The sequence below is a fragment of the Varanus komodoensis genome, unplaced genomic scaffold, assembly GCF_004798865.1.
Source record: "Varanus komodoensis strain SLA01 unplaced genomic scaffold, ASM479886v1 scaffold28, whole genome shotgun sequence".
Lineage (NCBI taxonomy): Eukaryota > Metazoa > Chordata > Lepidosauria > Squamata > Varanidae > Varanus > Varanus komodoensis.
The window spans coordinates 2,288,608-2,301,799 of NW_025335727.1; the positions used below are offsets into that span (position 1 = coordinate 2,288,608).

General features: G+C 42.6%; 1 protein-coding gene across 3 annotated transcripts in view; it reads left to right on the top strand.

Annotated features, from left to right (window-relative positions):
* The first annotated feature begins 195 nt into the window (after nt 1-195).
* The window catches only part of DCUN1D1 (defective in cullin neddylation 1 domain containing 1), a 35,610-nt gene continuing 22,613 nt past the window's right edge, over nt 196-13,192 (top strand). For 2 of the 3 annotated variants that reach the window (XM_044434452.1, XM_044434453.1), the window contains exons 1-6: nt 196-303; nt 7,327-7,543; nt 8,630-8,798; nt 9,528-9,658; nt 10,204-10,286; nt 11,537-11,633. In XM_044434452.1, the coding sequence (XP_044290387.1) occupies nt 301-303; nt 7,327-7,543; nt 8,630-8,798; nt 9,528-9,658; nt 10,204-10,286; nt 11,537-11,633 (700 nt within the window). In that variant the 5' untranslated portion in view covers nt 196-300. Of the gene's footprint in view, nt 304-1,085; nt 1,618-7,326; nt 7,544-8,629; nt 8,799-9,527; nt 9,659-10,203; nt 10,287-11,536; nt 11,634-13,192 lie in introns of all 3 variants that reach the window. The other variant, XM_044434454.1, reaches the window with a different exon arrangement.

The window sequence follows — 13,192 nt, forward strand, 5'->3', positions numbered from 1 at the left end:
CCGCGGGGGCCGCACGGGCGCCGGGTCCCTGCCCCGAGCGGCCTGGCGGCGCGCGCGCGCGCGCTCTGGGGCCGCCCGCCCGGCCGGGGACGCCCTCGGCTTGCCACCCGGAGCCGGCCCGGGGCGGCCCCGCCGCAGTGCGCATGAGCGGCTCGGCGGCGGAAGGCAGGGTCGGCGAGGAGGAGCCCCGGGAGCCGCCGCCGCCTCTGCCGCCTCTGCCGCCGTCCCTCCTCCGCCGCCTCCTCAGTGTCCGCCCGAGCCGGCCCAGGAGGGGAGAGAGGCCTGCGCGCAGCCCCCACCATGGTGAGCGCCGGCCTGGTCCTCGGCCCGGGCGCCGGGGAGGGCGGGAGCGAGGCAGGGCGCCGCCATCGCCTGGCAACGCGGGCCTAGCCGGGGAAGCCGGGCTGGCGGAGGGGCCGCGCGGAGCGGGGCCCGCCTCAGGCCTCCTCGTTTTCCGGGCCGCCGCTAGGCGGGAGGCCGGGACGCGGAGCGGGTGCGAGGGGGCCTGGGCCTCGGGGCAGCCCCGGCTCGGCCGACCCCGAGGAGGCAGGCAGGCGGGCGGCAGGCGGGTAGACCTTCCTGTGGGGCTTGGATGGTGTGGAAGGGTGCCAGTCTCCGAAAGGGTTGTGTCCCTGGTGTGTGTGTGTGCGCGCGTGTGTGCGTGCAGGCAGGCAGTGCGGTTGCCCCACCTCAGTTTGGGAGCTGTCCCGGCACTTGACCCCTTGGAGGGCGAGCGGAGCAGCCCTGGGCATTGGAAAGGGGCGCTTGGCGTGTGGGGCTCCTCCTGGTTTTGTTGCTGTGCTTCTAGACGAAGCATCATGCATATTTACTCCATATATAATACGTCTCGTATGTGTGAGAGAGTAAAGCGACTCTATGTACAAGGCGTGCCTGTGGATGTAGAGAGATTCAGAGGGGGAGCTGCATTCCTCTGAGAGAACAAACCTGCCCAGGCGTCCTGTGGCAACTAAAGATTTTGCCATTTTATTATGGCAGAAGCTTTTGTGGACTAGATCAGATTCCTTGCATGCATGCCTCTCCTTGGTTGGCAAGTGTAAGCCACGTTCTGTTACTTTCTCTTCCAGGGCTGCCCTGTAGTAGGCATTTTAAAACTGGAATACACAATTAATGAAGTGAAGAAACAGACTGGTACCCAGGAGTTGCCTATTACAAGACAGACCCAGAAGAGAAAGTGACAAAATGCCACTTGCCATCTACCGCTTCCAGCTCAGATTAGTGATCTACGGGAAGTCTGCTCTTCAGTAACAGACACCAGACAACCTAGTGGTTACTCACTAACAGCAGTGGGACACCTACCTAATAGAGACTTAGACCAAGTGACCAGATCCTACAACAAATCCAGGTCCTGTATCTTCAGAGGCAGTTCCACTGCAGGACCTAAAAGCAGTAATATAATCAGGCATGTTCACCTGCTCATCCTCCAATGTGACAGTAATGTTGTTAAAAGAAGCAGGTGCATGTGCCACAAAGGACAAAGATGACACAAATCTGACAGCAAAAATGGCAACATTTGCAAACCATTGGGAGAACACCTAAATTTTCCTGGACATACTTGCTCACCTCACAGTTGAACAAAAGACTTCAAGAGAGACTCTGGTATGAAAACACTAAGCTAGAATGTATCAAGAAATTCAGTTCTGTGCAATTTAAATTTGGCTGTAGTGTTATTTCCCCCACCAGGTGTTAAATTAACAGCATGCCTGGATGGAGATTTAGGGATTATCCCCACAAAGCATTTTTGTGTCATTTTCTTCATGTCCTGCTTATATTACATATACATTATGTTAGTCAAGACATTTTGAGTGTGTTTCATGTGTGAGTGAGTGAGATAATGTCAGTCAACTGAGGAATAAATTTTTATGTACTGTATCTGCTGGGGTGGAATCTAGTCCACAAAAGCCTAATGCAAACAATAGATGTGCTGGTATTTAAGGTACTATAAGGCTGTGTGCATATTGCTCTGTATGTGAAAGAGTAAACATGTGACACATTTTTCATGCATAACAGGCCTAGCATAATGGTGCATCTTTAAAAGTAATCTTTGATTTTGCTGGAACTTGAGTTTGTATAAGGCAGCTACCTAGGAGTATGTCTCACTTTAAAGTGAGTGACACTTATTTTAAAGTAGGTTGGTTTTAAAAGGTATACTTCCTCAGCTAGATGGTTAAATTTTAAGTGTTGAAAGATGCTTCAATTCCAATTCATTTTTCTGCATTTAGAAATGCCTAAAAAGGAAAATAGAGGAATGTATATTACAGATAGGTTACAGCCCCCCAATTACTCTATGGAACTTCATGTTAATGGAGCTTGAAATTTGCAGCCATAGTTTACAACATATTTGTGTGGTTCTGAGATTATTTCAGATATTTTTCCTGATTTTTTGTGGTCTCAATACTTCCTAGTAACTTGTTGCCTCAGCCACACTGCAGAGGCTTTAATTAAAACATTGTAACATTCTTCTGGAAGTACAGTGACTGGTATGCAGGCTCCTGAACTACTTAAGGTAGTTAACTTTGATCTCATATCACACACCCAGGATGTTTTCTCCTTTAGCTAGGCATGTAGCAACACCTGGCTTTCCTAATACAATGGAGTAGTCAGTATAAATGTATGTTAAGGGAGAATATAGAGAGGCAAAATGTATATTGTAGCATAAATAGGTTCATCTTCCTTCCATTTTCCATAAAGCCTGACCAAATAACTAAAAAGTTGAATCATATATTATCAGGATTCAACATGTTTTGATATCTAGTAAAGTTCTAATAGTTCACTTGTGTCATCAGATGTTGGCATTGTTCTAAATTGATATGCTATTAAAATGTTCTATGTATTCATTCTAAACATAGACTGTCCTGGGGCCCCATACCACAGTAAATTCTGTATAGCCTGTAGTGCCTGATGCTGCCCAGTTTTGGAGGTTAAACAGGTTTGGGCCTGGTTGAAATCTGGATGGGTGACTTAATGTGAGCTGCCCAGAGAGCTTTTGCTACGGGTGGTATAGAAATGTAATTCAATTACATTAATAATAATAATATATATATATATATATATATATATATATATTGCAAAATTTGATGATCTTCTCAGGATCTAAACTATTTTACATATGGATTGGGCCTGGGTGTAGGATGGCAAGAATCTGTGTTGTTTTATATTCCCCAGTGCAGGGGAAGAAGAGGCAGCTGTGGCTTTTCCTGAACTTTCCTTCTTCATGCACTTGGAGGATTATGCCCTTTATAGTGACAAGAGTGGGTTCTCCATGATTGATTTTTCTGCTAGTGTAGTGAGGAGTGTAAATGCTTACATATGTATTCTAGAGTTAGCAAACTGGCAGCCTGAACAGGGCAGGGTGTAAGCTTGTGAGTTGTTCAGATGGTCAAAAACTGCACAGTTCACAACAGATACCATGTTTATCCTTGGACTTTATGGCTTGTGTTTTCTCAGGACTCAGAGCTGAGGATAAGTTGTTTAGAAACAGCCCTGCTTCTCTCCCATTTACTTAGTTTCCCATGTTTCATCCTAAGCATGCATTCTTTCTATCAGTCTGATTCCCTATTAATTGGACACCTTTCTGGAGTTTTTTCCCCCTTTGTGTACTGTCTCCCAGTCAACTTTGCAAATCACATTTCTTTGTAGTTGCCCTCTGTTCTATAATTATAATTTTTAAAACAACAAATATTTTCTCAGTTATCTTAGTTTGCAGGATATATTAGTATGCTTTTCAGCTCACATAGCTTAAAGATACACAAATTATCTCTCTTGCCCAGATACATGGGAACTACTTAGCTGCTGCAGAGGGGCATTAGTGGGGTAAAGCGTTATGTTATGTTATGTTAGTCGCGAAGTCGTGCCCGGCCAATCCCCGCCCCCCTAGTTTACTCCGCAGATCAGTGACAGCTATTTGTACACAGAATAAAGGAAGTAATTTGTGAAAAAAGGAATACAATTGTGTAGCTCTAAACATTAACTTCTATTTTATGGTATTACTTATTCAGTGGTTCACAGGTATTAAACTGATGCCAGTCCTACGGAAGGGGATCACATGTGCCAAAGTGCTGAACTGTAAGCTGTCCAGAGACGAACTGTAATGGGTGGGATAGAAATACCCTAATAAGTAAAATAAAATTACATGGACTTATTCTCTGAAATGACACTCCATGCTGAGATCTCCTCCTTGCTATGGCATCCCAAGCCAGGTTTGCACATGCACATTTCCTTACCTTCCATCTGCCTCAGTGGCTGGCAGGAGTGGGGGAATGCACCACATGATGACATGACAGTGTATTGACCCCAAGCGCTTCAGTGGGGAGTAGAGAGATGCTCTTTGGCATCCGCATGTTTGTGTCACCTGTATTGTGCACTTCCATCCTAAGAGAGTTGCCTCCTTAGGATTTTGAGTTGGCACCTTGCTTCTCTAAATCTGCCAATGCGGAGGAAATCAGAGGTTCTTGCTGTTTAGTGTGAGGAACTGAGGTCCCAACCAAATAATATGTTGTACTCACTTATCTTGCCATACATTCTTCAAAGAAAAGAAGGTAAACTCTCTGAGAATGTTTAATGCAGTGTTACGGCACTGTAGTTCTGTAACATGTTTTTTAATTTACTGTGGCTGGGATCTAAAGATCTCATGACTAGTTCTGTAAGACTGCAAGGTGGGGGTGAAATTTGTGTTTTTTATATAGTAGACTCCTCATGTTGCAAAAGTATTTGTAATGAGGCTCTGTGTCTTTTGCTTTTTGAAGAAGAAAGAATTAAGTTCCACAAGGCACACCCAAAGTAGCTCTTTGGATTCTGGCGCATGGCTCAGATTTTCTCATGATAACTATCATCCTCTTATATGCACAGTTTTAGATTAATGTTGCTGTAGTTTAAGTGTTTTTTTTCTTGTTGCGTTACAGCTTTCTATGTTTTAGTTGTATACCGTTCTCTTTATTATTTTCTTGAAGTAAGACTCTAGACATTTACAAAATATCAGCTGCTCCCATATATACCTAGTCCACTTTTGAGATCTTTTTCAGAAGCTTTTCCTCTGAATTCCCCTACCTTTAGAGTTCAGGTGAGTAATGACCAAGGCTAAGGCCTTTTCCTGTGTGGTGCTACATCTTTGGAATGTCTTCCCAAGCACCTTTGGAATGGCATCAAGCTTTCTGTCTTCTTAGGGACAAAAGAAGCTGACTTTTATTCTCTCAAATATTTGATGGACTGCTTGTTTTACTATTATTCTCCTCCCTTAGGGAACTATCCTAAGGTCTCCCAGTATTGTCTCGGAGGCCATAGGATTCTTCAGAGTCCCAGAATTGAGTGAGCATGAAGAGAACCACCCTGGCTCCCCTTCCCACCTGAGAGTAGATCTGAGTATTGGAAGGGAAAAAGACTGAGTGGGGTGAGGCTGCTGATCCCAGTTAATGCCCTGCCTTCCTTCCCTCTTCCTTTCCTGCACACAAACTCAATCTAGAGAAAAGGCAGGAAATGAGGTGTGGTGAAGGTGAAGTTTTCTGCTGCATCTTGCAGGCTTACCTACCCATAGGGAAGACTGGTTTGCAGCCTTAGTTGTTTTAATTTTAACTCTTTGGTTTCTTGTATTGTTTTGCTCAGTTTATATTTTGAATTGCCTCAAAGGCTTCATACTTGTCTACTTAAACCAGGGAAAAATTGGTATCCATGTTTGGATATGGTTCAGTGGACTTTTATGTTCACTGTAATGCTTTATTGCTGGCTTTATCATGTAAAATGTTAGACTAGTACCAGATGATACTATCAATTGACTTAGTGTATTGGCTATGTTTTCTTGGTGTCTAAAGAATCTTGGTTAGGATATAGAATTAATAGTTTCAATAGAATTAATACTTTCTCCACTATCACACAATCTGCAATATTGAGAATTATGCATAGCAGCAAAAGTATAAGATTAAAACTGTAGTAAAGGGGTGTGTGTGTTTCCAAACAATACATTTATTGAATAATTGCACTGCCTTACTTGCATATTTTTACAGGGGGTTCAGATGCCACTATTTCCCATTCATATTCCCATGTTTTCTTGCCAATTCTTCCATCTTTTTTTCTTCCTGCAGAAAATCAGTTAAGGAGAAATAGATGGAATTAATGCATGGTGTTGTAGCACGAGGAGCCCACTGTCTGGAAGTACCCAAACTAAGATGTAAAATGGCATATGCGCCTATTTCTTGCAAGTGCCCGCATTTGCACACTGGTTTCTTCATTGCCACTGTTTGTAGTCTGTGAACAAAACTCGTGTTTCTGTTTCAAGTCCCCTGATCAGTGGTTCGGTGGATTTGATGTGAGAACATATGAAAGGGAATGTGCTGAGTCAATATGTGTAATGCAGAGAACAGGAAGAAAAACTGCTAGTGAAATTACTGTTTCGTTCAGGGTCAGATTTCCCTCTGAACTGATCGCATGCCAAATCCCTAAAAAACGTTTCTGCTACTGACAGGCTGGTAAACTTGGATGCACACGTCTCTTTTGTGTCACAGCTGTTCTCCCTTCTTAATCCCCATGGCATATGCTGAAGTTTTGGAGAAGATGTGGTAAATGTTCCCATGCTGCCCTGCTCTCCCTGTCACAAATTAGTTGGACGGGCCTATGCAAACAACACTGGACGGGATTGCTCTAACACGTACCTTGAGTTATGTCAGGGCTGTTTAATCGGTGCATAGCCTATGCTCACCGGGTTCAGATGAGAGGACAATCCCTGCTTTGTGTCACAGCTGTTCTCCCTTCTTAATCCCCATGGCATATGCTGAAGTTTTGGAGAAGATGTGGTAAATGTTCCCATGCTGCCCTGCTCTCCCTGTCACAAATTAGTTGGACGGGCCTATGCAAACAACACTGGACGGGATTGCTCTAACACGTACCTTGAGTTATGTCAGGGCTGTTTAATCGGTGCATAGCCTATGCTCACCGGGTTCAGATGAGAGGACAATCCCTGCGTGGGGGTTGCATACTCAAAATGGGGGCTACTTGTGCCACACACAGTTGCCGTGCCTTGCATAATCCATGGTGGGTTGTTATGTCCTCTTAGGAGTCTCATTTCTGTAGCAACTTTGGTTTACTGGGCTTCGGAGCTGCCTTGAGCTGCGGGTGGTAATGTGACTTCAAATTAAATTATTAGTAAAATGAGCCTGGAGAAGATAAGGAACTTAGACCTCAAGCAGACTTAATCTTCTGTTTGTCCATATATAACTTATGGACCTTGTTTCTGTCCTTTTGGCTTCTAAGAGGAAGTCAGATGTTCTTCAGCTAAGCACATGTGAAATCTCACTATTCTGTCTTCTGATACTTTTCTAGAACAAGTTGAAGTCATCACAGAAAGATAAAGTTCGACAGTTTATGATCTTCACACAGTCCAGTGAAAAGACTGCAGTGAGTTGTCTGTCCCAGAATGACTGGAAGCTAGATGTTGCAACAGATAATTTTTTTCAAAATCCAGAGCTATATATACGAGAAAATGTTAAAAGCTCACTGGACAGAAAGAAATTAGAACAGCTGTATAATAGATACAAAGGTGAGTATAGTGTGTTTTTGTTAGCTTCTTGCATGAGTAATATGCCTATAAATTCCACCCCAGAAACCTGGATTTCAGCTGGAGGCAAGTGATTTTCAGAATAAATTTAGACATGCACATGGTCTATACTTGTTAGAACAAAGGCTGCCCTTTTACACAGTAATGACCCGCTGATTCTATCTTTCTCCCAAGGCTCAGGGTGGCAGACCTCTTCCCTCTCTGTAATACACTTGCAATAAACCTGTGAAGTAGGTAAGCTTAGTCTGAGAGATCTGACTGGTCTAAGGTCACCCAGTGCTTCACAGCTTAAGAATCGACTTGAGCTGGGTTTTTCCTAGTCTGATACTATAATCACCAGATCTCATTGGTTCTTGCCATGCTGTTTGAGTTACTGGCATGGCATATAAGTTACACTGTTGGATTCCCTTAATTTTTTCTTGATCAAAAATAGGAAAATATCATAAAACGACTTATTCCTTGGCCACAGTTCTTGAAAGGATCCAGGTGTTAACAAACATTGTGTGTCAGTGGAAAAGTAGATCTTTGTCCTCTAACATGGCTGCTTTATGGGCTAAGTAAGGTTCACTTCCAGTGTGGAGCCAGTTTTCTGGGGTGTAATCTGGTGTGGCTGGCTGGAGAACACTGGGGGGGGGGGGGTTGTAGGATTTCATCCTGTCTACATAGGCACAGGGCGGCCTCCTAGGTAACACTTTACAATGTGATTGCAAGCAAGAGGAGGGTTTTAAAGTACTTCTTTCACATTTAAAAATGTGATATAAAAGATTAGCTTTTAATAGCAACTCTTAGTATTTCATGTTGCTCAGGTTAGAACAGTAGTGGTTTCCATTTCATCCTCCAGATGTGTGACCTGATTTGCATGATCCCTCTCAGACTTCATGTGCTAGGGCTTCTGGGAGAAGTAGGATAAAGCATCTGGAAGGCCACAGGTTGCCTTTTCCACTGAGTTAGGAAAAGGATTTTGACACATGTGCTTTGTCTTGAATTCATACATGGCTACATTTGTGTTAAAATAGTTATTTTTAAGCTGCAGAATTTTGTTTCTTTTATTTCATTTTAAACTCCAAGATCCTCAAGATGAGAATAAAATTGGCATAGATGGTATACAACAGTTTTGTGATGATCTTGCGCTTGACCCTGCCAGTATTAGTGTATTGATTATTGCCTGGAAGTTCAGAGCAGCGACGCAGTGCGAATTCTTAAAGATGGAGTTCATGGATGGGATGACAGAATTAGGGTAAGTGTTCCATGGGCATGTGAGAGTAGCCCAGTCCTGTTGGGCAAGCGAAGGTTTGTACTTCTGCAGTTGAAGGAGACAGAGCCATTCAAACTCGCTCTGTTTGCCGATTTCACGCACATGCTGCTGCCTTGACTCGCTATAGGAGAAAATGCTCCAAACAGATCTTTTGCTACTTGGAATTGAATTTGCCTCCTAAATACTGGCAAATGTGTTGGTGCAAGGCACTAGCAAACTATGAGAGAACACTTCTATATGGTAACCTTGGCACTTCAAATAATGCACTTTAAGACCAAGTCTGTACACTAGATCAGGAAGACTTACTATCTGCCGGATCATTTGATTTATATAATCTAACTCCAAAAGACTGTCCTGCAAAGGCTGTGTGTTTTTTATTTTTTGGCACTGTCACCATATTCATAGAGGTGAACAAAAGTAGTGTTGGAGCCTGCAAGCGCTTCTAATCTTTCAGAAGTGGCTTCAGTTTCAGTTTTTAAGGACATTTCTACTCTAGATGGTATATTGGTGAACTTGTATTTTAAGCATTAGTTAAATATTGAAGAGAGGCAGAGGAATTACTAAATGAAACTATTTTGGTAAGGAAATGAATGTAATATTCTTGTTTGCTAAAGGAAGTGTTTGGTTATAAATAGATTTTCAAAACTAGTTTTAAAACATATGGTGTAGTATACTGAGTAATGCAATGATAATCTTTTTTTTTAAATACAGATGTGACAGCATAGAAAAACTAAAGGCCCAGATTCCTAAAATGGAACAAGAATTGAAAGAGCCAGGAAGATTTAAGGATTTTTACCAGTTTACTTTCAACTTTGCAAAGAATCCAGGACAAAAAGGTTTAGGTATGTATGCCAATGTTTCCTAGTACAGAAATAGGTGAGCTAGACTGCTTGCAGAAATACAGAATCTTGATAGGGGTCTAATTTTCCCTGATACTAGAAAATACCTTCCTACCCTCAGATGTGGTAATTATATATTGAGGATAATTTAAGATTGCTCAGGTAGTCATGTCCTCATGAAAAAGTATGTTTCACTTGACATATTGGTCCTGTCATGGACAGTTGCTGTGGATTCAGTAGTGTTTCCAAGACTTCTTTTTTTGTAGATGTGACTTCATTTGCCAGGGTGCAGGTCATGTCTGAAATCTGGGGTTTGTTTAGAACCACAAAAAGCTGTCCTGGGAAGAGAAAGTGAAAACCCTGTCTGGCTGTGGCATTCCTAGATGGGTTGGGGATGGGGGACGACTCTCCAAGATCTTCAAATCATCAAGGTGTTCTGGCATAAAGAATGTTTGTGATCATGAATTTATTGTAGAATTTCAAGATGGTTATGTCTAGGAAAAATGTAGACATTTTAAAAAATGAGGTTTTTTTATTTAATGTTACAGACTTAGAAATGGCCATCGCATACTGGAATTTAGTACTTCATGGAAGATTTAAATTCCTAGACTTGTGGAACAAATTTTTATTGGTAAGCTGAGGTATTAATTATCTCGTTAGCAATGAGTAGATCTTCAGTTCTAGCAGCTTCTGCAACTATCTTTGCTGCCTGGCTGTTGCAGAAGAGACCTAGATTAACCATCTGCTTGCAAGCAGTGGTCAGCAGTTGTGGACCAAATCTGAATTAGGGAGAACTGGAAGATTTCTTTACCTAAAAACCTTGCTTGATTTTAAACTGGGAGGAGGAGGATGTGGGAATGGCAATCAGAAATCCCATAAGGAATTAAGTTTCTCTGGGATATCTTTTGCAAACTGTTTTTCTTGGGCAACTGTACTTCCAAAACCCAAGCATGTGGTCCCAGTCATATGAGTCATATACCTGGCTGTCCTGCTTGCCGAGCTGATGGTGTATTCCATTTTGGTTTATTTCACAAGTCATATCTGAGCGTACTCCACTACCATGCACTCCGTCATTGGACCAACTTGCTCCGTATTGACTGAGCTGGTATGCATGGAGTGTCAACCAGGATAATGGTTAAGGGTGGGTTCCTGAATCCTGGGGTGTTGTTGTTATTATGAACCTAGAATTACGGGTTACCTATGGGGCTCTTAACCATGAACAACCCAGGAAGATAATCCATTGCTTGTTGTTGGGTTGTAAACTCTGGATTGTTGTAACTATATTTGAAAATTTTTCTTTTCTTAACATAAACAAGTACACAAAAAGATGTGAAGCAGAACAAACTAAAATCAAAACAAGCTAAAATGAAATATAGAGTTAGCTGTAGATTGTTATGTGCAGATCCAGAACCATGGGTGGTTTCACAAAGTTGCAGTGGGAGTATGCAAGACTGGTTAAAAAAAACACCATGATCATTCTACACGGTAGTATGACCACACAGAAAAAACATTTGATAGGCAAAGGAGCAGGTGAAGATGGAAGGAATCAAGCAATTCAGAAATAATTTTTAAAAAACAGCCTGTACTTTATGTGATTTTCTGGCAGACAAATCACGGGAAAAGTGGGTAACTTCTTGATAAGGCAATAACCTATAATCAGGGTGAACCAGGTCACTCTGTTCTATTTGGCAGTAGCTCTCCAAGATCTAAGACTTGGATTTTTCCCTACCCTGAAAGGGGGAGTTGGAGCTGCTGGGGTTTGAACTCTGGGCCATCGTCATGCAAAGCAGGTATTCTGCAGTGAGTCCCGCTAGGCCTGCAAAAGACCTCGATGCATCGATACTATTTCTGATTATGACAAAGTGGTTTTCCCTCAACCAGGAACATCATAAAAGATCTATACCGAAGGACACTTGGAACCTTCTTCTAGACTTCAGTGCGATGATAGCGGATGATATGTCAAATTATGATGAGGAAGGTAATTGCGCTGTTTGATCCTTTGCGAACACTTTTGTCCAAGTGCCGTTTTCTGGTGTGCCAACTCTTCTGGCAATAAACCTTCCTCCTGAGAGGCTTCCCACTCCAGTCAAAGCTCCTTTAGCCCAGTTTATGTTACCAGAGTTTCAGTATTTTCTTATTAATCTTCATTACCATATTTGTTAATTTTTGGTACTCTAGGATGGTCTAATGGTTAGGGGCAAAGTGAGCATATTGGAAAGAATTGGGTTTGTCCACCTTCTGAAAAATAAGGCCAGCCATTTTGTACAGATACTGGGCACAATCCAGTAATATAGTCCCCAGCGTCACTGTTGTGACCATGGACATCATTCTGGTGAATAGCCTCCAACGAGAAGCGGCTCCAGTGTTTTGCCCTTGAAAACCTGATGAAGCTTCCAGCTAAACTGCCAGTTGCAAGTCACTAATCCTGCCTGCTCTTCCTCTCTCCAGTCAATTGACCAAGTGAGAACTTGCGGTGTCATTCTAAACGTCTAAACTGCCTTTCCTTTTCTAACCTGCTTGCTTCCCCAGATTTGCTCTCTATAAGCTCCTCGGTTGCTTAAGAAGGGCTTTTTCTAGTTTTGGCTCCTTCCCCTCTTTGCCTTAAGTCAGGAAAAAGAAAAGAAGCCTTAACCCAAACTTACCTCATGCCAGTCCACTGGCAGATTCAAAAAAAATCAAAGACTAAGGGAGTTGAGCTGGAGTGGCAGTTTTGTGGGGTTTTTTTTCCTGGCAGAAGGAAAGATAGTTTATCCTGTAAACAGGTTCCTGATGGTCTGCCCTTATGTACAAACTAAGTTCTACAAAGGGGTGAGTGCAAATATACAGCCTGCCTAAGCCTAGTTTTGGGGGAAAGTAACTCCAGGGAGGAGTTGGCGGGGGCGGGGAACTAGGACTGTTTCTTGGGTAAGAAAGATTCTATTCTTAATTATGCATAGTAAGTATTCTTGCAAGGTTATTGGGTTGTGGGGCAATGCTGAGTGCCTGAAAACGGAAGTTCTTGGGGAAGTGGATGTGGTGGGAAGGTTACGTTTGTCTTGTAAGGGCTTCGCTTTCATGCTGGACTGTGCATATGTGAATAGGGCCATGTCTGCACCTGCCTCTGCTTAGAGGCCTTTCTGCGCTCACTGTTCAAAATTATCATTGATAATTAAGTCCAGCTGCAATTTGTTGGCTCCTGGCCAAGAGGTATATGTTTCTGAAAAAGGATAGGAGGTGTGACTCTACTGTTTTTTAAAAAGTTGTTTTAAAAAGGAAAAAATGCAACAGGGCCTGGTTTTCTATCTTGCATAAAGTTTATATTCCAAGAAATAAAAATATTCTCCCATCTTTTAAAGAGAATGTTAAAGATAGCCTGTTGAATAAAAAGTCAGATTTTTAAAAATTAAACTAGTATGGTATTCTGTAGTATAATATTCTGTGTTGCAGGGCTGCTCTGAGGACTTCTGGGATATTGTGAAGTGCTTTGAATACTTGAAATGCACTCTGTACATGCTTAGTATTGCTGTGCTTCTTTTGCCTGCTCTTGTAAAGACTCCC